At 32.6% G+C, this 24,172-nt stretch overlaps 1 protein-coding gene across 3 annotated transcripts; it reads right to left on the reverse strand.

The window, feature by feature from the left end:
- LOC146527332 (sodium/potassium/calcium exchanger 4-like) lies at positions 1 to 22,933 on the reverse strand. 3 transcript variants are annotated; one of them, XM_085205990.1, is made up of 10 exons: positions 22,814 to 22,933; positions 17,190 to 17,309; positions 16,127 to 16,342; positions 14,539 to 14,675; positions 12,645 to 12,815; positions 11,186 to 11,408; positions 10,717 to 10,833; positions 8,770 to 8,994; positions 7,122 to 7,223; positions 1 to 821 (listed from the first exon to the last, which is right to left on the reverse strand). In XM_085205990.1, exons 2-10 carry the CDS (start codon positions 17,266 to 17,268, stop codon positions 496 to 498), a joined length of 1,596 nt encoding a protein of 531 aa, XP_085062116.1. In that variant the 5' UTR covers positions 17,269 to 17,309; positions 22,814 to 22,933; the 3' UTR covers positions 1 to 495. The 3 variants fall into 3 exon arrangements, with proteins under 3 accessions (XP_085062116.1, XP_085062115.1, XP_085062114.1); XM_085205989.1 differs by having other exon boundaries at positions 22,806 to 22,933; XM_085205988.1 differs by having other exon boundaries at positions 22,685 to 22,822.
- Positions 22,934 to 24,172: the final 1,239 nt, after the last annotated feature.

Consider the following 24,172-nt stretch of genomic DNA (forward strand, 5'->3'; position numbering starts at 1 on the left):
AACGATGAAAACATTTATAATTTAACACATTTCACATTTTGTCATTTTCATATTTATTAATCAGATCTGCTACTCTCATACCTGCGTAAGTATCTTCACGCTTTTTTCCCGCACAGCAAGGTAGGCAGAGGAAGGATGGTGTTAAGACACTCTGTTTTCCATTTTCTTCGTAATTTTCGAGACATTGCGTATTGAGTGGTAGAGCTAAACGCCGCTGTTTGATTATCAGAGCGAGGAAATGAAAATAATTGAAACATAATCATTTACCCGAGTGAGCATCGAACCCACAATCATCGCCCCATTATGCCACGACGACCTGCTAATATAATGTCAAAAAAAATATCTTTCCAATTAGAATTTAAAAACAAAAAAAAAAACATTCATCACAGAAATATACAATACGTGCACAATAAGTACTGGCAAGTCTAAATCTCACTACACAACCAACGGCTAGTATGTATCACTGTCCTTTCCAAGACTAAACGGATTACTATATTAAAAAGCAATTTCTCTATCTAAAATTATGCCCATCTCTACAAGAATGGCGAACGTGATGAAGATCGCGTATAACACCAAGAACACTCCACCTAGAGATTTTCTTAGTTTGAATTTTCCTATGAATAAAGTGAGCCAGAGCAAAGACGTGGCAACCAGGAGAGAGCCCACGACGAAGTCGATGCCCACAGAATTAATTTTAACAGCCGTATCAGAACCTTCGACTAGCAATATGAGTGTCTTGATGAGCCAAGGTAGACCCAAAGCAAATAGTATGGCTAAAGAGTTGGCACCCAATGCATTTGATACTCCGATGCCGCCTTCGCCTGTAACAAGAGAAAGTGATTTTAGAACATATATTGTTTATTCAGCTTTATGCTGCTTCGAAGAAAGCAGAGTAGAAAGGAACCCAGTGTTAAAACACTCCCTACCCCACGCATCGCTCGACATTCGAGATATTCTGCGTTAAGTGACAAAACTGAACGCAGCATATTTTTCACCAGATTGGGTAAATATATATAGTTTATATATAATAATTCATTCAAGCAGGGAATAAATCCAATGATATCGTCTTTACAGAAATAAAAAAATCTAGTATAGTAAAATGGTGTTAGTGGTTGCTAATCGAACGAAGAATCGAAGAATTTTCTTCAACATTTCGTGTGTAGAAAGGTAGGCAGAGGGACCTTAGTCTTAAAACACTCCTCTCCTCACTTTCCACCGAATTCTGGCCTACTGCGTGTTGAGAGGCTGAACTTGACGCCACGGCAGCACAGCGAAGAAATGAAATATTGAATATTTTATGTCCTCGAGTGGGAATCGAGCCCACAAACTCGTGTTTATAGTCACGCTTGTGGCCCAGCGCCAGCGCCACGACTGGCCTCAATAGGTATATGTATTGATTTTATTTGATAAACGTCAAACCAACAATTAGCAAGCCATTAGCAAACAAATCAATTATTGAAATACAAGTGAGTAATCCATTTCAATTTTCAAACATATAATTTATATTAACTAATTAACTTTAATAAGGTTATAAAATTGAAATTTTCACTTAATAAAGGCTATTATGATATTATTTCAACATAATTATTATTTGATTATTTAACATGTTAAAAGCCAGTCGTTAATTTCGATTCTCGGTCGAGGCAAATGAAATATTTAATATGACGTATTTACACCTTTTGAAATATTACAGGAGACTTAATCTAAGAGGTAATCTAATCTGATAATTAAAATTTATTGTTTAGAACAATATAATTGCGGCGTTGAGCTCCGCTACTCAACATACAATGCCTCCCGAATTTGGCAGAAAGTGTCTTAACACTTGGTTCCCACTGACTACCCTGTTGTGTGCGTGAAGCTGATTTAATTTAATTTGATTTACAATATAATATAATAAAATATAAATTTCATTAGTAATATAAGATATATGTATCACAAATATATAATTAAATCCTCCCATTAACTTCAATTATTTAATACTGTTATTGACTCTGAGTCATTTTATTGTGGGAAAAAGAAAAACTTGTTTATTACTAAATAATTGAACGGTATCTCATATGAAGTCATTTAATGATTACAATCACATTTGTCATTAATCGTCTTCAGACATATGGGTATTTTATCATTCTAATGAATTAGATAAAAAAAGTTAATTGTTTCTTAATGATTGTTAATTTTTTATCTAACGATAAAAATGTAATGTAATTGTGTTTACGCACGTGAAAGTTATCAGCATAACAATAAAAGTATAGAACTGTGCATAGAACATAATTTTCCATGGAAATCAGGATAGATAGGGATAACCTAGTGACCAGACCCTCGGTTCTTCACTTTCTAAATTGAAATATTTATATTTGGGTGTAGAGTGGCGGTACTTAACCTCGCTATGTCTAACCAAAGAGGGGAAATGAAAATAGTTCTACTCAAAAGGGAATCCTGAGTTAATATAAGATTGATAAAACGCTTAAGTTGCATATTCAAATCTTAATCAATATTTATGTCTTAACTAAAATATACCTAACAAGGGAGTTATAAGAAAAAGTTAAAAATAGAAAGACTGCAAGGTTTGAACGATAATTTTTCTAAGAAAATTTTCCGTACTTATAGAACTTACAGAAGTATTGTAAAGTTTAAATATTAAATCGAAAAAGGCACAACAAAATGAATGGCAATACTGATATATGATATCGTGATTTTATTAAACGCAAGCAAAAGTTATTATAAGTATTGAACATTAATAATTAATATTTGAAGACGTCGTGGAAAGGGAATACAAGAGTGCGACTATAAACGACGGTTGTGGCTTCGATTCCCACTCGGGGCAATGTATTCATTTATATTTTCTATCTTATCTCTTCGCTCCATTAGCGAGGCAGATCGCGGCGCCAACTCTAGAAATTCGTGGAAAGAGGTGAACGGAAATATTTAAATAAGGAACGGAGTGTTCGTTACATCGCAGGTTCCCTCCGCCTATGAGCCTATCTCTGCGGGATAAATCGTGAAAACAAAAAAATATTTACATTTCAAGAACAAAAAAATTAGTCTTATATTTATATATTTTTTTTCACGGTGTATCCCGCATATAGAAGGGTAGGCAGAGGTAACCTAGTGTTAAAACCCTGCGTTCCCCACTTTCCGCCGACTTCCTCATATTATCATTTATCATATTTCAATATTACCACATTTTACCGAGTGGGAATCGAACTCACAACAGCCGCGTTGCAGTCTCTCTCTGTCTCTCTCTCTCTCTCTCTCTCTGTCTCTCTCTCTCTCTCTCTGTCTCTCTCTCTCTCTCTCTCTCTTGGATACTATAATTTTATCCTTATTTCTAATTAATACACTTTAACATTGAAATGTAGATATTAAATCGTCAAATATAAAGTTTGAAGTGGGCGTATTTCCAACATTATTAAATACCGTAGAACTACAAGTGCATGTTGATGTCGATTCTAAGAATAAGATTTTTTCCCTTATATTAATTTAAAAAGAAGTTTCCTTGGGTTTCTTATCAGATGATGAGATTGCAGTGACACTATTTTTTATTTTCTATTAAAACTTAAATTTTTATCAAATATTACTTTTATCGGGAGTGGTTTAACACGAGGTTCCCTCTGCCTACCCTGCTGTGTACAGATTTTGATATTACTTTTTTCAGCTTTACGCTTTATTGATAAAATGAATGTAAAGTTGAGAACGGAGCGTTTTAACACTAGGTCTTAATATTCTTGTCGTCGAGTTAATCTTTATGTTGGTTATAGTGAACGAATCGTAATGATATTATTTTTCAAACAAAGTAATTGGCATACGACTGTAAACACGAGAGGTTCTGGGTTCGATCCCATTCGAGGAAATGAAATATTAATTATTTTAATTTCTTTGCTCTGGTATCAAGCCAATGCTTCCAGAATTTGACGGTAGGGGGGGAGCGGAATGTCTTAACCAGGCCCTCTCTGCCTACCCTGCTGTGTGCGGGATGCAGCGTGAAGCTAAAAAAGTAATAGTTGATGATATCCAATTATTTATTACAACTGATTTATTATTGTAACTAACATTAACATATAGATACAATTAGGGAAAACCTAACACATTATTACATAGTATTTTCCATTTCGTATAAATATTACAATGATTTATATAAATAATAAAGATGCAATATTATCGAATTCCGGTAGGTAAGTAGGTAGTGTGTTCGATTCCACTCGAGGTAATGAAATATATTATTCCCCGCACTAATGAGTGCGGTGTTAATTTCCACAACTCAAAACGCAATATCTCAAATTTAGACGGATGACGGAAAGAGGAGAGTCTTGACACTAGGTTCTCATTGCCTACCCTGCTATACTTAGGTTTTGTCAAAGTAGGTAGGGTATTTGTGTAATTAAAAAATGTATATAAATTACAATTTAGAATCTTATTAAAATTAATAAATATACATATTATATTATTTTTAAACCTTATTAAAAAGTATATTACTAACTTTAGTGAAGTATATTTTATTGTCTGACTAATCTATATATATAAAATCGAAAGGTCACTCACTCATCACTAAATCTCAGAAACTACATGTGCTAGGAATCTCAAATTTTGCATAGGAGTTACTTATAGGACGTAGATGCTCGCTAAGACGGGAATTTGCAATATTCGACTTCTAAGGGGTTGTTTTTGGGGTCGAAAGTTTGTATGAAACTTCGTTACTACAAATGCTAGGAGTCTCAAATTTTGCATAGACGTCACTAGGACGTAGTCATAGAGACAGAAATTAATAATAACATAGTTCACGCGGGTGTAACCGCGAGCGGGCCGCTAGTTAACTAATATAAATATAAACATTAAAACAAGAAACTTTGATAATAATAGTTTACTTTTCTGTCAAAAGGACTCTCGATCGCTTGTGAAAAGAATTTTAAGATTAATACTATATTCATTTTACTCTCTAAGCGTAAAAGGAAAGCATTTGCACTAAAGAAATTAATCAAATAATGAAAACTGGCGACAGAGAACTAATTATGGAGTGTACACGATGATTGTAGGTTCGATTCCCACTCGCGGGAATTGTATGCAAAAATATTTACATTTTCTCTTTTTGGTTAGACAAAGCGCAATGTTACATTCAGCCATCTATCTACATGCAATATGTCAACTCCTCAACTAGAGCTTCTTAAATATAGCTATATCACTTATCTTAAAATAATAAATATAGATAGTATATTTATTATTTTCAAGGAAGGTGATACAGCTAGAGTTTAGACACTATTTTAGCCATTCACACATTCTCTTGGAGGCGGAACCTTGGAAACTGGGGTAAAAATATTTCGTAACCAGAGCAGGGTAATAAAAATATTAAATATTGGGATACCACATGGGAATCGAACATCGCAATCGACAGTCGCTTGTAGCACTGCGCCAGAACGGCGTCAATATTATAATTTATCATATTTCAATATTACATATTGATACGAGGAATTCCTTTGAATTCATTTCTAAACTATCGACAAGCAAGAGTTTCAAACACTCGAGTTCTTCATGCTCGACGTAACGTAGCGGGATTTATAAAGTCCTTTACGTGTTAAATTGTAAGGGCGACTACAGACAAAATTTAGAAGATCGTAATTTATATATACTAATTTTTCGGATGTTAACGCAATAGTTGTAGCTTCGATTCCCATTTGGATACTTTTTCCCGATAAATAATGTAATAAATGTATCATTAGCTATTTATATTTTCTTGTTCTGGGGACAAACTGGATTTGATTTTTAGAAATTCAACAAAATATTGCTTTTTTTTAACAGATAACAATATAGAGGTTATCAATTCAACGGTAAGTATTCTTTGTTGTTTATTACATGATTATTTCTCGGTCTCATAAACGTAATTGATGGCCCAAAATCCAAAACAAAGCAAATATAGCCTTAATAAATCATTACTAAAATAAATATGGTGAACAAAACAAATATCATAAATTTCATAGTAAATTCGTATACATGATTAAAAAATAATTTAAGTATAGATAATTTTTACTTTCAAATTATTAAATTTAGTGTTTATTTTTTAATTACTTGTGGCGCAGCAGCACAAGCGTGTAACTGCAAGCGCAACGGTTGTGGTTTCGATTCTTACTCGAGGGAATAAGATATTTAATATTTTCATTCCCTAGCTCTGAAAACAACAGAAAGTAAGGAACTGAGTATCTTAACACTAGTTTATATTTATTTATATTTTATTAAGAAAAACAATTATTATAACAACACTAGCCATATTACAAACGTTATCGCGAGCAATGCGTCAGCAAATCAGTTTTAAATGATAACAAGAAACATTCGCAAAGCAAATACCTGATAAGACATATAAATAATAATAATGTTATTTTAATATACGCAAATAGAACATCGCTATCGCCAAAAGCAAAGATAATGATTGATTTTGCACGTTTTGGTGAAATAATTGGTTTTTTTTCATAAGTATCACGCTTTGTCACGCATAGCAGTATAGAGAGAACTTCCCGCTCGAACATGTTAGGGAAATGTAAATTATTTAATAAATAAAATCGTTCCCTTGTGAGGGAATCGAATCTAAAGCCATCACATTTATATTCAGTCTCAATTACAGTCACGTGATAGGTTTGATTCCCATTCAAGGAAATTATTAGATATTTAATATTTTCTCGCTAAGCTAAAAAAACGTATTGTATCGTATTGTATTGAACTATAGTTACTAAAGTATATGTGATCATTATAAATAATAATGTGTTTACAAAGTTTATTACTAGCTTAATAGTAAACTAACAGTTAATAATTATTTAAGGAATAATAACCAATTTTTTATTCCCACCAATAGTGATATCAAACTTTTCCGTTACTGAGAAAATGACAACTTCTACTGGATTTAGAAAGCATTTTTCTCTTTTTTTTTTAAGTCCACGCAGACACAAGTTGCGGGCGTCGACAAGTACTTCACATATTTATTTATGCGATAGGTTATGGGTTCGATTCTAGAGAATTTGGCGGTAAGTGGGGGACAGAGTATCTTAACACAAGGCTTCCATTGCCTACCCTGCTACATGCGGGAAACAGCGTGAAACTGAAAAAAAAACATATTATGTTAAAACTTAAAGTGAACTTACCTCGTCTGGACATGATGAATATAGAGCACGCTTCCGGCAGACAGCCGCCGAAGGCGAGGAAGGTCATGCCCATCACGGACTCGGGTATGAAAAATGTATGGCCTGAAGTGAAAGAGAACAATGTCAATGCTGAAACTTCTTTACTATTAAAATATTATAAAGCGTAAGAATATGTTTGCTTGAGCATGCCAATCGCAGGAAATCATTTGTTTTTTTATATTTCATTAATTAAACTTTAGTGAACTGGTTGTTTGACTTTCAAAAAAAAACATATAACTTTGAATTTGCAGAAGACCATGGAGTTTACGTTGAATATTTAATATAAACGACATGTCGTCATGTGTCATACGTAATCCATAAATCAGCATCATTTGATAACGGGGAAGAACCCGTAAGTAAGAACTTAGTTATTATATAAGTAAAAGACGAATACAATATGAACAAAACAAAAAACTATTATACAAAAAAAAACAAAAACTATTATCCATCTTAAGTAAAATTTCGCGATATTATGCATATCACATATACGAGGAGGTATAAACTCTCCGTATTTTATCTTTACAGAGCCGAAAGATGAAAATTATTCAAATATATTCCCCACCATGGGGATCGAACCCACGCAGCGCGCCCAGGCGATGGCAGATTTTAATAAAAAAAAATGCAAACTATTAACAACAATAGTACTATCGTTGCCATGAAATAATTTCTTTTAATAGTCTCATTAAATTCATCCTTTCATAAAAGGAAAAAATATATAAAGTAATTATAAATAGGCGGTATTATTGTAGGTATAATACACAAAAAAAAATATTTAAAATGATGGCTATGCATTCAAATCCCATTTATCATATATATATATATATATATATTTTTCAGTATTTCCGGTTTGAGAATTTATGCATATGAAAAATCTATGCATTTTTTCTATACGCACTATGGTTGTAGATTCGATTCGCATTAATTAGTATTAATATGGATCTATGTATGTTTCTTTAGCTTCACAGTTCAACAAACATTACAGGACAGGAACAAAATATATTATTAAGACATTCTGCTTTCCGCTTTTCATGTTAATTTAAGACATTGAACGGCACAACTCAACGCCGGACTTTGTTTAAAAAAAAAAGCAAAAACGAGTGCGTTTCACACCAAATACTTAAAAAAAACTAAATATATTTTTAAATATGATCTAGTTACATCTAGGTCATTGTCATTTCTCAACAATCAACAAGTGTTTATACGCCTCTTAATCTGTATACGGACGAACCTACAAGTAAGCATGCAACAAAATAAATACACTTAATTATTGTTATTAGCCAACCCATTTGTATGAAGTGCTTATTAAATTATTAAAAGATAACATAGAAATTGTGTAAATTGTAGCTACGAAATTGTTATTTTTGTAGTTCTAAATTAAAATATTACAAATTTCATTTTCTCGAGTTGGAATAGAACCCAAAACCGCATTGTGTCCCGCCACTCAGCACGCAATGCCTCCTGAATGCGGAAATATGCGAAAAGTAATAATATAATATATATTTTTACATTTTTAAATTTATTTTTTTATTATAATTTATATCTAAAAATGTAAAATTTATTCACTAATTAAATAAAAGTATATATGAATGATGATTAATATTATTCTTACCCAAAACAGTCATACTCCAGGACACAAAATATGAATTGACTCCAATCCAAACTATGCACATGACGAAGGATAGAGGATAAAATCTTCTACACGTAATAGGTGAAGGCACAGTTAAGCTGAGTAAAAATTTCAAAGGCCACGTATAAATCCACCAAATTCTGTATACCAAGGAGTTCTCTTTCGGGAACCTCCACACACTCTTCTTTGGCTTCTCTTTTATTTCAACTAGAAAAAAAATTATAATTTTTTTTATAATGGAACAAATTTTGAATAAAAAATAGCTTTATTATACTGTATTTTAGAAATAAATAAACATCTTACTAATAAACTACTTCGTTTTTTTTTATGATATTTATAAATATAAAATTTCTTTTGAGACACCTTGTAGTATAAAAAGGGTTTTCCATCGATTTTCGCTCCTATGTTTAAAACAATACAATGATTTTGATACGATTTTCACTACTAGACAGAATGATTCAAAGGCTAGGTTTATATGTATCATAAATATTTATATTATATTAGATGAAATTAGAGTTTGGGGCTCCATTCTCTCTGGCTACCCAGCTAAGACAAAGTCAAATATTTATTATGAAATATCTTAAGAAATCTATTTTTGCCCGTCTTTCCGGTACACTATTTTCTTATATGTAAGTATATACAAGTATATATTTAACACATATATTATTAATAAAATATATAATAATATATTAAAATCTACTATCGTTCATAAGGTAAGTTTTATTAATAAAAAAATAAGGTAGCTTGTCAAAATTACTTTTAAGCTGATTTCAAATGACCATAGATAATGTGATAAGAGAACCACTTCGTTACTTAATATTAAAAAGTCGTTATTATTCTTCCTATTATCACTAAAATTATGAAATACCTATTTGATAAACCAATTGGAAAATGATTAAATTCTGTAGCGTTTATTGTGTACAAGTTTAAGTGCGTAAAGACAGTTTTTTTTTTGAAGGCAATGCGTGTAGAATAGCGGACACCGCGCTTTGCTTTCGCTACCAGAGCGAGAAAATGAAAATAGTAAATATTTTATTTGCTCGAGTGGCAATCGAACTTACAACCTTTTGCGTTTACAATTAGAACAAAAAGGCTAATACAGTAAAAACTCGATTAACCGGATCCGGATAATCGAATTTATTAAGAAAATAAGGTTTTGTACATATGTAGCACAAAATTGTTATATGTCTATTAAAAGCAACAAACACAGCAACGAAAATCAACGTATATTAAGAAATTAATAATTTCCAACATATACGATTTATGTACGTAAATATGTATGTATAAATTTTCTTGGATTTCATTGTAGTAGGTTGTATAGAATAATTATTGGGGTTAATAGTTCGGATATCGCGAATCCGTATAACTGAGGGCCGGATAATCGAGTTTCTACTACACATAAATATTAAATTGCAGGTATCACTTTACAAAGTTAACATCCACTAAATTTAAAGTGTGAAGCAATGTGGTGTGGTCACTAGAAAAGACCTTCACTCTTACTGTTTATTGCCTCTAATTATACTTATTTATTTCTTTTGTCTTTTTTATTTTCATTTACCGTTGTAAACGTCACCGGAATGGTCGTAGATTCGATCCAAACTTGGGGGAATGAATTATTCACAATTTCCGGTGAGACAAAGCGAGCTGCCACTCAAATTCTGCCACTCAACTGAAATGTCTTAATCGGAACGGAATGTCTTAACATTAGGTTCCCAAGTTCCCTCTACCTACCATGTAAGGGATACAGCGTGAAGCTATACCACTTTTCGAGGAAAACCATAGGCTCAAGAGGACCTTAATTAACCTTGATTTAATAAAGTCACGTGGTTCGTTTCGATGTAACCACTTGTACTTGCGGTCAGAATTACTCTACTCTTAGTTGTAATATAATATGATTATATGATTATATAATATTATTATATTTAATACCTTTTTCCTCAACTGCCAATTTTTCATTTGAATTATTGCTGATTTGCGTTTCGCTGTTGTTGAAGCCACTGTTATCGAGACCTTCTTCTATGACTTTGGTATCGTTAGAAACTATATCTGTACATAAAATAATATTGATTTCAATATATAAATATTACTATAATTATATTTAAGACCAGGCCAGTCATGGCGCAAGGAATAATGGAAAATGAGACCACCGTGGCGCAGCAGCACAACATCTGCCTGTAAGCCCGACGATTGTGGGGTCGATTCCCACTCAGAGAAATGAATTATTTTAATTAACTCGCTCTGCTAACAAAACAAAACGCTTCTTTCATTTCCGCCACTCAACATACAAAAAAAATCGATGGAAAGCGGAGACAATATTTTAGTACTAGATTCACTATGTCCACCCTGCTACATGCGGGATAGAGCGTGAAACTAAAAAAACAAAAAGAAAAAAATTTACACTCAGAATGACCTTTACGGCATCCCGCGAACATTTTGTTGAACAACGCAAATATCTTCATACTGTTGAACATGATGATGAAGTAGCATATATAGAGTATACCCAGAACCATGGCCTCGTACCAGACCACCAAGCCGTCCCATACAATTGCGACTAGCACACCAACGTTTATCATATAAATTATGACATCTCGCGTAACCGGACCTCGGTCTATGGCGATTGGCTGGAAGGAAATATAAAAAAATATATTTTTTGTATATATATTTGTTTTTATTATAGCTATTTGAATAGCATTTTGAAAAGATATTAAAATATGGTATTTCCCTCTCATATTATGTACATATTAAGTATTTAGTGATAATGATTACTACGTTCTGTACGATAGGTGGATATAATACAAGTACAAATCAGCTTTAGGAAAATATTTAGCAAGACATAGCAGGACAAACTACGTGGAGTTCCACCAAACAACACGCAATGTCTCGAAAATTGACTTAAAATTTGGGATCGAAATGTGATTGTATCGACCAGTTCAATCGAAGAGTTATTGTGTAACTCATTTTGTCATACGATGTTTTACACAGAAATTTTCAATTAATTTATTTTTATATATAATTTAAAAATGATAAATACGATATTGTTATTCACGTTTCAAAGGAACGGAAATTTTATGTTCATTAAATAAATGTTGAAAATTGAAGCATAATATTTGGTTATATTTTGTAAAATATGAAATTTTAATATGTATATCAAGTCAACAATAAAAAGTAAATACGTAAAGGAAGGCTTTCACAAAATAATTATTCAATTATTTTTCTATTCAAACAGTATTCGCCTGAATTCGAGATATTACGACTCGATGGAGTCAACAATTAAAAGAACACTGCGCTTGCCGCGCCTAGCGCGGAGAAATGAAAATAATTTTATATAACGTTTTCCTAAATACGAATCGAAACCACAACCATCGCGTTTGTTAACAGACGTTGTCTCACTGCGCCCAAGGGAAGTACAGACCTGGGAACCTAGTGTTATGACATTTTGTTTCCAATAAGACCTTTCCGTTCACCACTTTCCACTGAATACTTAAGGTCTTGCGTGTTGAATGGTGGAACTTTATGCCACACTTTGCCAGGTTACCACAGCGAGAAAATGAAAATGTCAAATATTCCATTCTCCTGGAGGAGTTGAAAAAAAATCTATTATCATCATTTACATAAGATTTTCATACTTGAAGTTAAATTTTGGCGTTACTCAACTTCAAACATTGTTCGCTGACGATAAATATTATTACATCATATAAACGACAATCCCACGATTACGATTTGAGCCCGTTACTATAGCATCGATATTTATAATTCAAAATATTATCCATACTCTATTCTATTAGAAAACAGACTATATTATTACTTATTTAAATTAATTGAAATCTAAATTCTTATTGAAACCTAAATTAACTTACCGCAATCGCAGCAAGTCCCCCGACGGCAGCCACTCCCAGTACATTGAAGATGGCAGAGCCCACTATAGTTCCGATGCCCATGTCAGATTGAGTGAGGAACGTGGAGATCACGTTCACGAAGAATTCTGGACACGACGTGGCCACCGACATAAACGTAGCCGCTGCCACGTTCTAAAAAAAAGTTTATTTTTTATTTCCCGTTTTTCCATATATGTTTTTCATTTTGTATGTAGTTTTGAGTTGCGGAATTCCATCATTTTCTCTTCTAACCAAAGCAATTCCAATCCACCATAATTGCATTTAGTCTTATATTTTACTTCTGCATCATATTATTCTTAAGCCTTTGTTTGTTTGGTTGAACGCGGTATCATCAAAAATAATAGATGCAACTTCACGATGTATCCCGCACATAGCAGGAGAGGTAGAGGAGACCTAGTGTTGTTGTAGACACTCCGTTCTCCACTTTCCGCCGAATTTTTCAGCGAATTGTGTGTTGACTGGCGGAAGTCAACGCCGAGCTTTTGCCTTGGTGCAATTCATTCTTCCGAGTGGGGATCGAACCCACAGGAGTGTAGCTGTTGCGTTACAGCCACGCCCTTGTGCACCTGCGCCACGACGACCTTGACAATGCAAATACAAACAAAGATGCGATTTGGAAAATTCTTCTATTTAATAATCCATTTACCGAGCAAGCCTATAGGTTATAGTTCACCCCGTTGATTGCTTCGAACCCACTGTATCTGCGGTTCAGCTCCTTTCGGAACTAAATATACTCATCAATATCATAGTAAACTTGACACCTCAGTAAACTTTAATAATAAAATTATAATACTAACACTTGTTAAAACAATTTAATAGAGCTACAATCCTATCCACTCTTCTCCTCATACATATTATGCATAAGCGTTCGAAAAGGATTATACGATACATTCAGAGATTGTTCAGAAAGCTCAGTTCGTTTCGAGAGGAATTCAGATAATTAGGTACGAGTATATTGTTCTAGAGTTTTAGTGTAAGAGCACTTCTAATTTTAGTTGTTTGTGTACTATATCATTTTACGTTAGGTAAAACCGAGATATTCGTTTGAAAAGGGATTTCGCATAAAATTTACTTTGATATGAAATTATATGAAAAGAATCCTCGTCGTCAAATCCATTGCAAATTATTTATAACTAGCGGCCCGCTCGCGGTTTCACCCGCGTGAACTATGTTATTATTAATTTCTGTCTCCATGACTACGTCCTAGTGACGTCTATGCAAAATTTGAGACTCCTAGCGTTTGTAGTAACGTAAAGTTTCATACAAACTTTCAACCCCAAAAACAACCCCTTAGAAATCGAATATTGCAAATTCCCGTCTTAGCGAGCACCTACGTCCTATAAGTAACTCCTATGCAAAATTTGAAATTCCTAGCACATGTAGTTTCCGAGATTTCGTGATGAGTGAGTGACCTTTCGATTTTATATATATAGATAACTAATACCAAAAAAAATGGTTAGGTATATGAAATATATATATAATTATATATAATTTCCTTTGATTCAGAAAGGATAAAAGGAAGGTAAAATTTTGTCGAAACTGTATTATTATCTAGCTGAAGGGTTTGTTTGATTGATCTCGATAATCTCAGGAACTACTCTATTCTATTCAACAATAAAACATATTTTTATATTGTATAGTATAATTATCGAGAAAAGTTATTCTTAAATAGAAACTAGCATATTAATGAGTTTCATAAAATATATTTATAAAGAGTCACACATACATGTAGAAATATTTCTTATAAAAGAAAATTTTCCAAGAGGAGCAGGTTCAAATCACGCTACGTTCAAAATTTTATACGTTATTTAACAAACTACCAATAATTAAGTATTTATTATAATTTTTTACTAACCTGCGGTATCTTTAGGTCCTCGCATATAATTTCCACGCACGGAATGAAATAATCATTACACACTATTGCTAGTAGAGTGAAGGTATAAATACCGAATATAACATATAGTACAAACGCCCCCTCCCTTAGTTGAGTCTCTGAAAATAATAAATAATTGATACTAAAAAAGTAGCTTCACGCTTTTCTCCGTATACTAGGGAGGCCCAGGAAGACATTGCGTATAGAATGACGGAGCTCAACGCTGTGCTTTGTTTATAAGAGTACAATACAATAGAAGGTAGAATAGTAGCAGAGTACAGTACAATAGATCATAGTATAAATAATTCAAATGTCCTTCTCCCAAGCCAGGATGCAACCCACAACGATTACGGCATCAATAACGATTTAACCCAAGTTCGGAGAATCGAAATCGTTAAAGATTTGTGAACAATGAAAATTAATAGAGAATACAGAAAGAACGTAGTGTTAAGACATTCAATTTATGTAAAAATCACAAGTAATACAATATTTATAGCTTTAAAACAAGGATTTTTTTAAGAATATACGAAACATTTTATTTAAAATATATATTGCCAAAGTATATTAATGCCGGCATTACCCGCCCATTTCTCTTTAGCAGCGGAAACCGGGCTACTCACGCATTTCCCATATAATTACAAACTTAACAGCTTCAGCAGGAACCCTAATTAAGTTGAGACACTCCGTTCCCCACTATCCGCTGAATTTTGAAAATGAAAATATTAAATATTTAATTTCCTCGAATGGTAATCGAATCCACAACACGTCGCGTCTTTAGTCACACGCTTGTGTCTCTGCGCCAGGACTGGCCTCAATTCTCAATGTCAAGCTCTCTCAATCAAATTCTTAATACATTTAACAAGTAAAGCTCATTAAAATACTATTTTATAGGTGACCGAAGCTTTTAAGTGTGCAATATTCAAAGTTAATGGAATCGCGTAATGGTAAATAAAGTATATTAAATTTACTCATCGATAACATTAAGTTTGTAATGAATAAAAGTAGAACATTTTTGATATTTTAATACTCTCTATAAACTCTATTTTTTATTTACTTACTTCTGTACGCTATCTTTCGCATATTCATGGAAGGCAGATAAATTTTATCTGTAGTGGCAAGATCCTCTGATCTCATCTTTTTGCAAAAAATAGGGATCATCCCTACAATCATTGCATGTACAAAGTACATCAACTCCGTCATGATATGTTGATCATGATCATGTCATTTTTTTAGCATCATGCTGTATTAGCACACAGCAGGATAGGCAGAGAGAACCTAGTGTTAAGACTCTCTGTACCCTATTTGCCGCCGAATTCTGAAGGCATTGCGTGTGGAGTGGCGGAACTCAACGCCGCACTTTGCCCCAACTTTAGAGTGAAGAAATGAAATTATTATATTTTTCATTTCCTCGAGTGGGGATCGAACCCACAACTTGTCACGTTTACAGTTACACGCTTGTGCCCCAACACCACGACTGGTCCTCATATGAATTAAAATTGTAATATGTAGCCCCAAAATAAATATTTATTTCATCATTATAATTAAATTTCAATTGTAATATAAAACTTACCATCAAAGATTCCTTCAGGAAAACTATTAACCGAATCCCCAGACGACCTCTCGACTTCCTGTATTATATTCCCCACGACTTCCGTTTTGGTCCTCAGCCAGGGCCTCCAGTGCCATGTCTCAGACTCCTCAGTCAGCCTCTTCATGAGCTCTTTCGTTATATACACTTTGTCACCATTATCGTTTAACACTTCTATATATCCGTCATCTGTCACATCTGGAATAATTTACACTACACTTGCACTTAATCTTTGATATAATTGTCGAAAAACACCAATACTGATATTTTTATTATTTTTTTAATACGAAGTAATAATCAAAGAATAATCCATGCAATTAAAATAGACTTGCCAGTTCAATAGACGCGCTACGACTGCACTAAAGGATAAAAGCGGAAAAATTAGTATTAAAATACTAATATTTATATAATATAGACAAACAAAACGCGATTCTAATGATACTAGTAGCTGAAGAATAAAGTGCTGGATCGATTTTCAAATTATAGGGCATTTATCACTTTTTATCCACTAATATCGAGTGATAACGTGTTCGTACAGAAATTAATTTACATACGGTTTTAGTAACAAAATTGGCAAAAGTATATTAATATAGGGATTTTCTCGCACGATGATGAGGGATGTGACAGGTCAACAAAAAACTTATAGTAAATACATTTTTTTTTCTACTTATGCGTTATTTTTTTTTATTTAGTGTGGGATAAACATGAGAAAAAGTGAGAAATCACTGCGTTTTTGACTTGGTCACTTATTCTACATACATTGCGCTAACACACCTAACCCTATATTAACTATCTAACCAAATCAACCTTATATATTATATTTATATTAACATTCACAAAATGGGAATTGAATCTACACTATACTAAATAGACAACACAAACATTTTCATATACATTTTTAGGTTTACGTTGTACCTTAACAATAAGACCCTCCGTGCCCCATACACAGACATTGCGTGAATGCGGTGGAAGACAACGCCGTGCTTTGTCAGAAGGGCCTCAAGTACCACCATTTTTATTTAAATTAATAATCAAATATACTCACTAAAATCCTCTAAGGCCAGTGAATACGAAATGGAGATCCATATCGTTACACCCACAAGTAACGACTTAGACGGCAACATTTCCAAAATTTCTTCTTAATTTAAAAAACCGTTAGAGTTACCTGTTGATAGTTAATTGGATTTTAATTATTTAGATATAAAATATTCATTTTACTGTTGATAAAGGTATGATTACTTTCTTAGTATAATAATTTAGATATCTTGTATAGGTAGGTATATTTCGTTAAAAAAATATCTAAATATTAATTAGTTTTGTTATTAGGGTTTTTTGATGACGTGTAGATTATGTGGTTGTGAGAATTAATAAGAAGTGGCTTTATAAGAAAAAAATTGTTACTGTTACGTTTTCTATTTTTTGTATTTCAGCTTTACGCTGTAGCCCGTATAGCAATGTAAGCAGGGAGAACCTAGTGTTCAGACACTCCGTTCCCCAATAAGATGAAGAAGGCCACATTTGAGTGGTGGATGTCAACGCTTCACCTTTTCTCGTTAAAACCGGAAAATTAAAGCTATTAATTTTCGAAGATCGAACCCTAAATCATCATATTACAGTTACATACAGTACCACTACACCACGATAGCGTCAACGGATGGTTCATTTGGAGAAAAAAAAAATATAACCAGACCAAAACGTTAAAATAAATAAGAAATAAGTACAAAACAAAAATCTTATATATTTCTTGAATAGACTCGGTAAGTACAATAGTACTACTTTACTATAAATAAGTGCAAATGTGTAAACATGTTAACAACTATAATAATTAAATAATGCTTATTTTATCCCTATATATAATATATTCTCAATATTTATTTGAAAAACCCCGAGAGTGTCGTAACCTATTTTAATACAGCTAAGGTGCAATGTTAAGGATAAAATTAAAAAAAAATTATGAACTCTGTTTCCGTGGACTTTAAAACGTAATATGGAAAATCCCGTTCTTTCCCGTTGCCGTAAAAATTTAGAGAAATGTTCTCTTAGTCCTCCCCTATATACAATAACCTAAATACATGTAAATTTTTTTTTTTTTAAGTCCACTATGATCAATTATGTCTGTCGGTCACTCTTTAACAGACGAGTTTTATATTATATGTAGGTTTTATTATATATTTATTTTATTTTACATTCAAGAAATACACAGTATAAGTACATATACAGATATTTTTCAACAATTGAAACAAAATGAATTGCTATAAAAATTTAATATAGATTTTACTGATATTTTGTTTTTAGGGATCCGTATTTCAATAATAAAAACCCTTATAGGATGACTTTGTTCTCTGTGTGTCCATCCGTCTCTCCGTCCGTCAAGATCATGCTTCTCGAGATCGCGCGGAGGTATCAAGATGAAATGAATAACACATATACAAGCTTAAGGTCCCACAAAGTGGAGCACAAATCAAGCTTCTAAGTCAACGTTTTTAACACAATATGTGTGACTACTGACTGTACTTCCCTTGGATCCACAGTTATGACATTTGGCATGAAGCACGAACTTACAATACAAATAAAGGAAAAAATCCGAAAAGTGATAATTTATATGTCTGTACAAATTCATATTTGTAGTTCATTTAATACAAAAAGAAAGTAACTTTCGGTGCAAATTAAGGAAAAAATGCTATTTATAATTGCAGATAAAAACGCGTACAAACTTACAATTGTGACTGAATGCGCTCGCAATCTTAAGTTTGTCAACATTTACAAGTTGTTCTTTCCGTTGACCTACAAAAATAAAATTACGGAATCCTTGTTGAGCGATTCCGACTCGCACTTGACCGGAACGATAAAAAAATCCTTTTCCTTCACCAATCGAGACCATTGTGGCGCAATGGAATGGCGGTTGACCGTTAGGGGGAACCTGGTTGCTTTTCAGGAGAATTGTTAAATTAAACTTATTCTTATTCCGCCCTTCGTTTCCGTGGTAAAACAAATCGCGGCGTTGAACTCTGTCAACTGACACATAATGTATCGAATCCGGGTGGAAATTGCCACTTCACTCATTTTCAATATTAAAGAAATTGAAAATATTTCTGAGAGGAAATGTGAAAATCCCTAGCAGACCCCGTTGCATTGGATGGATAGAGGCTTCGAGAGAAAATAGTAAAATTTGTATTTTAAACATTTATTTTAATTTTGACTTTTTATTCGGTTATTAATCGAGCATTCTGTGAGCTAAATTATAAGTCAAATCGTACGTCGTTGTTGCCGTTGTGGTACAGTGGCACAGTATCTAATAATATAAACGAGATGGCAATGGATTCAATCCTCATGCAGGGATTACATTTAAATTAGTCTAATTTGCTATGCCACCAACATGGAATGTCATGAAGGCTGAGTGGCAAGTGGGGAACGGAGTGTGTTATCATTATGTTCTCTCTATCTACCTTGCTATGTGGGAAAAAGTGAGGTTGTTTTCTTTTCATTTCCCTATTAATTACTAGAACTCAATCTATGATGGCATCTCTTTACCTACGATGACATCAAACAAAAAAAGTTTATTGATAACAGATTAATAATAAAAAAGTATTTATGTAAAATAATTGGCTTTTTTAAAAAGAAGCAGCTATAGCTGGATAGCAGAGGCAACCTAATGTCAGTACATTTCTCACTTTCAGCCGAATTTTCAAAGCATTGCGTGTTGAGTGGCGGAACTTAACGCCGCCCTTTCGTCTCGGTACCAGAGCAAATAACTAATATTTTTTTTTTATTGATTAATAGTCAACGTAGAGCTAAAGTATATTTATTTAACAAAAATCTGATTTAGATCTCGTTTATAAAGATAAAGATAATATTTATGGTTTGGAGGTAATATTTATGGTATGTAGGTAAAGACCTCCATACCATAAATATTATTTCGTATATTTAAGAGTTAAAACATAAAAACAGCTTAACTAAACCCTTAAATGATTACAATAGCAATATTTTTGATAACTTGAAAAAAATAATTTTAGATAAATATAAAAAATTGTTAAAATTTTCGATTTTTAGTTAGTAATAAGAAAATACGAAAAAATAGGTGAAAAGAGAAAAACAAACAAACTTTGAAGATATTTTACAAGACTGTACTCTACTCTATGCTCGTTATTTTCTCGAATACTTTCATTTCCTTGTTCCACATTCCACTTTTCAACCAATTTTATAGACATTACTTATATAGACCAAACGCTTCGTCTTTTTACCAGAGGAAGCAAAAGAATATGATTAAATCCTCCAAGTGGGAATCGAACCCACAGGCATCGTATTTAATGTCAGACGATTAATTAATATTTTCTTTGTTTATATCTATACTAATATAATAAAGCGGAGGAGATTGTTTGTTTGATTAAACGCTCAGATCTCTGGAACTACTGGTCGGATTTACTTTTGGTTTATTTTGTATGAAAGCTGCATTCTTCAGGAGTGCTATAGGCTATATAGATTATTGTTTAATTTTTAGTTAGCCTTAAATAATGAAATAACAATAATTAGTAGTTAAATATATGTAAGTACATAATACATTGTACTACAAAAACATTCAGTTTCATTAATTCTAAAATAAAGTCCGCGACAACCTTTATATGTCTGTTAAAAATAAGTCACAATTAGCTGTCTAATTGTGACTTATTTTTGTGATAAAAAATAATTGAAAATTGCATAGTAATATTTCTACGTTTTTTATTTGGCAAATATATTGAAACTTAAGAGCGAAAGCTATTTCATTTTCAAGAAAATGTTATGAAGATAAGCTTTGGCTTTTATAGCATGTTAATTGGACTTATACATTTCGAGAATATGAAAAATTAAAATAATTCAACCCTCTGTTTACGGACGCAAGGCCAGGCTCGAATCCCGCGGGGGACGCCCTTGCCACCGATTTCATCATTCAAACCAGCCACGTAGTGCTTGCACTTTCTTAAAATTATGAAAAATGATTGAAAAATGCAGCATAATAAAAATATTTATGATGGTACGAGAATACGGGCGAAGCCGCGTTCGGGCCGTTAGTATCATAATAAAATTGAAATTGTCAAACGTGGATTTATATACACATACCTATATTATAAAACATATCAAATCCGCAAAGAGAAATATTAATTACGTTTGGCTCACATATGAATATTTATTAATAAATATAATAGGTATTTTAATCCTTCGTTTATGGAATACCCGATGTGGATAAAAAATTTAAATTAAAATTATTTTTAAATTTATAATTATTATAAAGTTAAATTTTAATATAAAATGTATCTTTATAATAAACTAGTTGTTTGCGTAGACTTTAAGACGTGAAGTCTCGTTTTGTCCAAGATTTTCAACAAGAACATATTAGTAAATCGCTCTTAACTCTGAGATCAATCTCGAGATGCTGTTTTCATTCATAGATTTCATTTATATACTCCCTAACCTACCTACATGCGAAATTTCATATTTCTAAGTCCAATAGTTTCACTGATTCGTTTTTAAACGGTTTTTTTATCATATTACTATAGACGACTTTATGATTCTCAGTATAATATATTTAAAAAGGGAAAAACTAGCTTCATGCTCTTTAGATTAGTGTAAACCTAACGCTAAGACACTCTACTGGCAAATTTCCGTCCGAAATTGAGAATTAAGTGGCAGAACTTAACTTTGTCATTTGCCGTACATAAAAATAACTTAAATATATTATGAAATGAGGCCATTGTGGCCCGGTGGCACAAGGGTTTGTCTGTAAATGCGATGGTTCTGGGCTCGAGTCCCACTCGGGGAAATGAAATAATTAATATTTTTAACTTCTCGCTCTTCACTTGCCTCTTTATTAGGTGTTTTAGTGGGAACGCAGTGCCCTAGCCCTAGGTTTTCAAATTCCCCCTGCCTACTCTGCTTTGTGCGGGATACAGCGTGAAGTTAAACAAAATAAATATACTGGGGAGGAATTTCGAAACCACACCCATCGTGTTTACACTCAAACGCTACAGGCGTCTGTAGCGTCTGTCAAGACAAGACAGAAGCTACTGAGTTAAAACTGATAATAGATTTTATTTAATAATAGTATAATAGTAATTAATAAAATAAAATATATATATTATGGAAATTATAACTCCGATACAATGTTTTAATAACTTTTATAAAAAATCATTTTTTAATAATTTAACTATTATATGTATTTACAAGTTAATAAATAATGTGCAAAAGTATAAACTACATATAGATATTTATGTAAATAGAAAATATCGCATAGAAACATAATTATAAGCCACTATAAAACTGTCATTTGTCTACACATTGCATTCACTTTCTACATTAGATGGCTGTTTACACAAAGGAGGCTATATAAGATTCTATATAGATAAACTCTATATAATAAATAATATAATAAAAAAAATATGAAAGACGAACAAACCAACGCAAATTGAAATAATTTAATGCAAAAAAAAATACCTTTGCCTCAAAAAAAACACAAAGGTAAATTAACGATAACGTTATAAAAAAAATTAAGAAAAAGATTCTACTTACAATCCAAATCAAATATCTCAATGAAAATACACCAAACGCACAGTGAAACTAGCAAATTTACAAAAAAAAAACTATTTTTTATAGAACCCACTACTACAAAATCACAACACTAAATACTTACTACAGTACTAAGGGGACACACAGAAAGGACAAACTATTTATTTATATATATATATATATAAGAAACATTGTCGTCCATACAAATTTAAACAGTGGCAGGCGCTCGGCACTGCATAGATTCCATTCTGAACACTGTTTCAATGATATGAATGCTTGCCGTTTTTAAAGAGATAATCTTAATTGATAACACGTTGTCACCGATTAGTACTTACAATTACGTATTATAACATATATATATATCTATTGTATATTTAATTATTGAATGTATTTAATTCAGCTTCTAGCAGTGCTTAACCCTGCACACTGCAGGGTAGGGAACCTAGTTTTAGCAACACGCAATATTTAGAAAATTGAGACGAAAATTAGGAACAGAATGTTCTAACATTAAGTTCCTCGGAAAAAACACGTTGCCATACAAAAAACATACTAACTAACCTCTGATTTTTTAAAACGTTGGACCTTACCTTCAAAAGTAACCTCTGGGAAGGTGAATTAAAGTAATTATTAACAATTATATAAGAAAAAAAATATTGGAATAATTTAGCGAAATTGGTGTATTTACATTTTCCTTGATAAAAAATAATTTTCTCTAACAAATGGATGGAGGTAAGGTAAAGAACAATCATTACTACCTAATGATACAGGTAATCTTACATTATCTGTATATATATGTTAGTATAGGTAATATTTAATTACCTAGTCGTATAAATAGGTGATATTTAATTATAAACATTAAAATTGTATTAACAATTCGGCGAAAAGGTGGAGATGTATGTATTAATGAGGGATAGAGTGCGTTCATACTAGAGTCCCAAGTTCCCTTTGCTTACCCTGCTATGTGCTGGTGAAGCTAGAAAAGAACGAAAAAGTATCGGCCATCGTGTTCTACTATTGGGATTGCGCCTGACATAAACGCGATGTTTATGGGTTCGATACCCACTCAGAAAAATAATTATTTTAATTTCCCCGCCCCAGTAAAACAAAACAAAACTCAACGCTGTGTTCCAACATCCACCAACAAGAAATATCTCAAGTACGGAAGTCGAATAACGGAGTGACTTCACACTAAGATATCTCTGCCTGCTCTATACAGGAAAAAGCGTGATTTAAGAAAAATAACGTGTTATAACATGTTTTAAGGTGAAATTTATTAAAAATGCTTCTCCTGTCTCCTGTTTGTCTATCGATCTGACGGACAACTTTATATCTATAAAAAAATACTGTGACAGAGGTCATCGTGGCGCAGCGGCACAAAGGTGTAGATGTAACGCGACTGTTGTGAGTTCGATCCCCACTCGAGGAAGTGGAATATTTATTTACGGTTATATTTCCATATCTTCGCTCTGGTGTCGAGGCAAAGCGCTTCGT

This window comes from Heliconius melpomene, chromosome 21 (genome assembly GCF_056956725.1).
Source record: "Heliconius melpomene rosina isolate 202511_hmr_F chromosome 21, ASM5695672v1, whole genome shotgun sequence".
NCBI lineage: Eukaryota > Metazoa > Arthropoda > Insecta > Lepidoptera > Nymphalidae > Heliconius > Heliconius melpomene.

Excerpts from the sequence above, each read along its gene's own strand:
- LOC146527332 (XM_085205990.1), bottom strand. The coding sequence starts at position 17,268 with ATGTTGCCGTCTAAGTCGTTACTTGTGGGTGTAACGATATGGATCTCC. Across the intron at positions 14,676-16,126 it reads TCCTGAAGGAATCTTTGATG|AGACTCAACTAAGGGAGGGG; the intron begins GTAAGTTTTATA and ends TATTATTTTCAG. Across the intron at positions 7,224-8,769 it reads CTGGAGTATGACTGTTTTGG|GCCATACATTTTTCATACCC; the intron begins GTAAGAATAATA and ends CTTTCACTTCAG.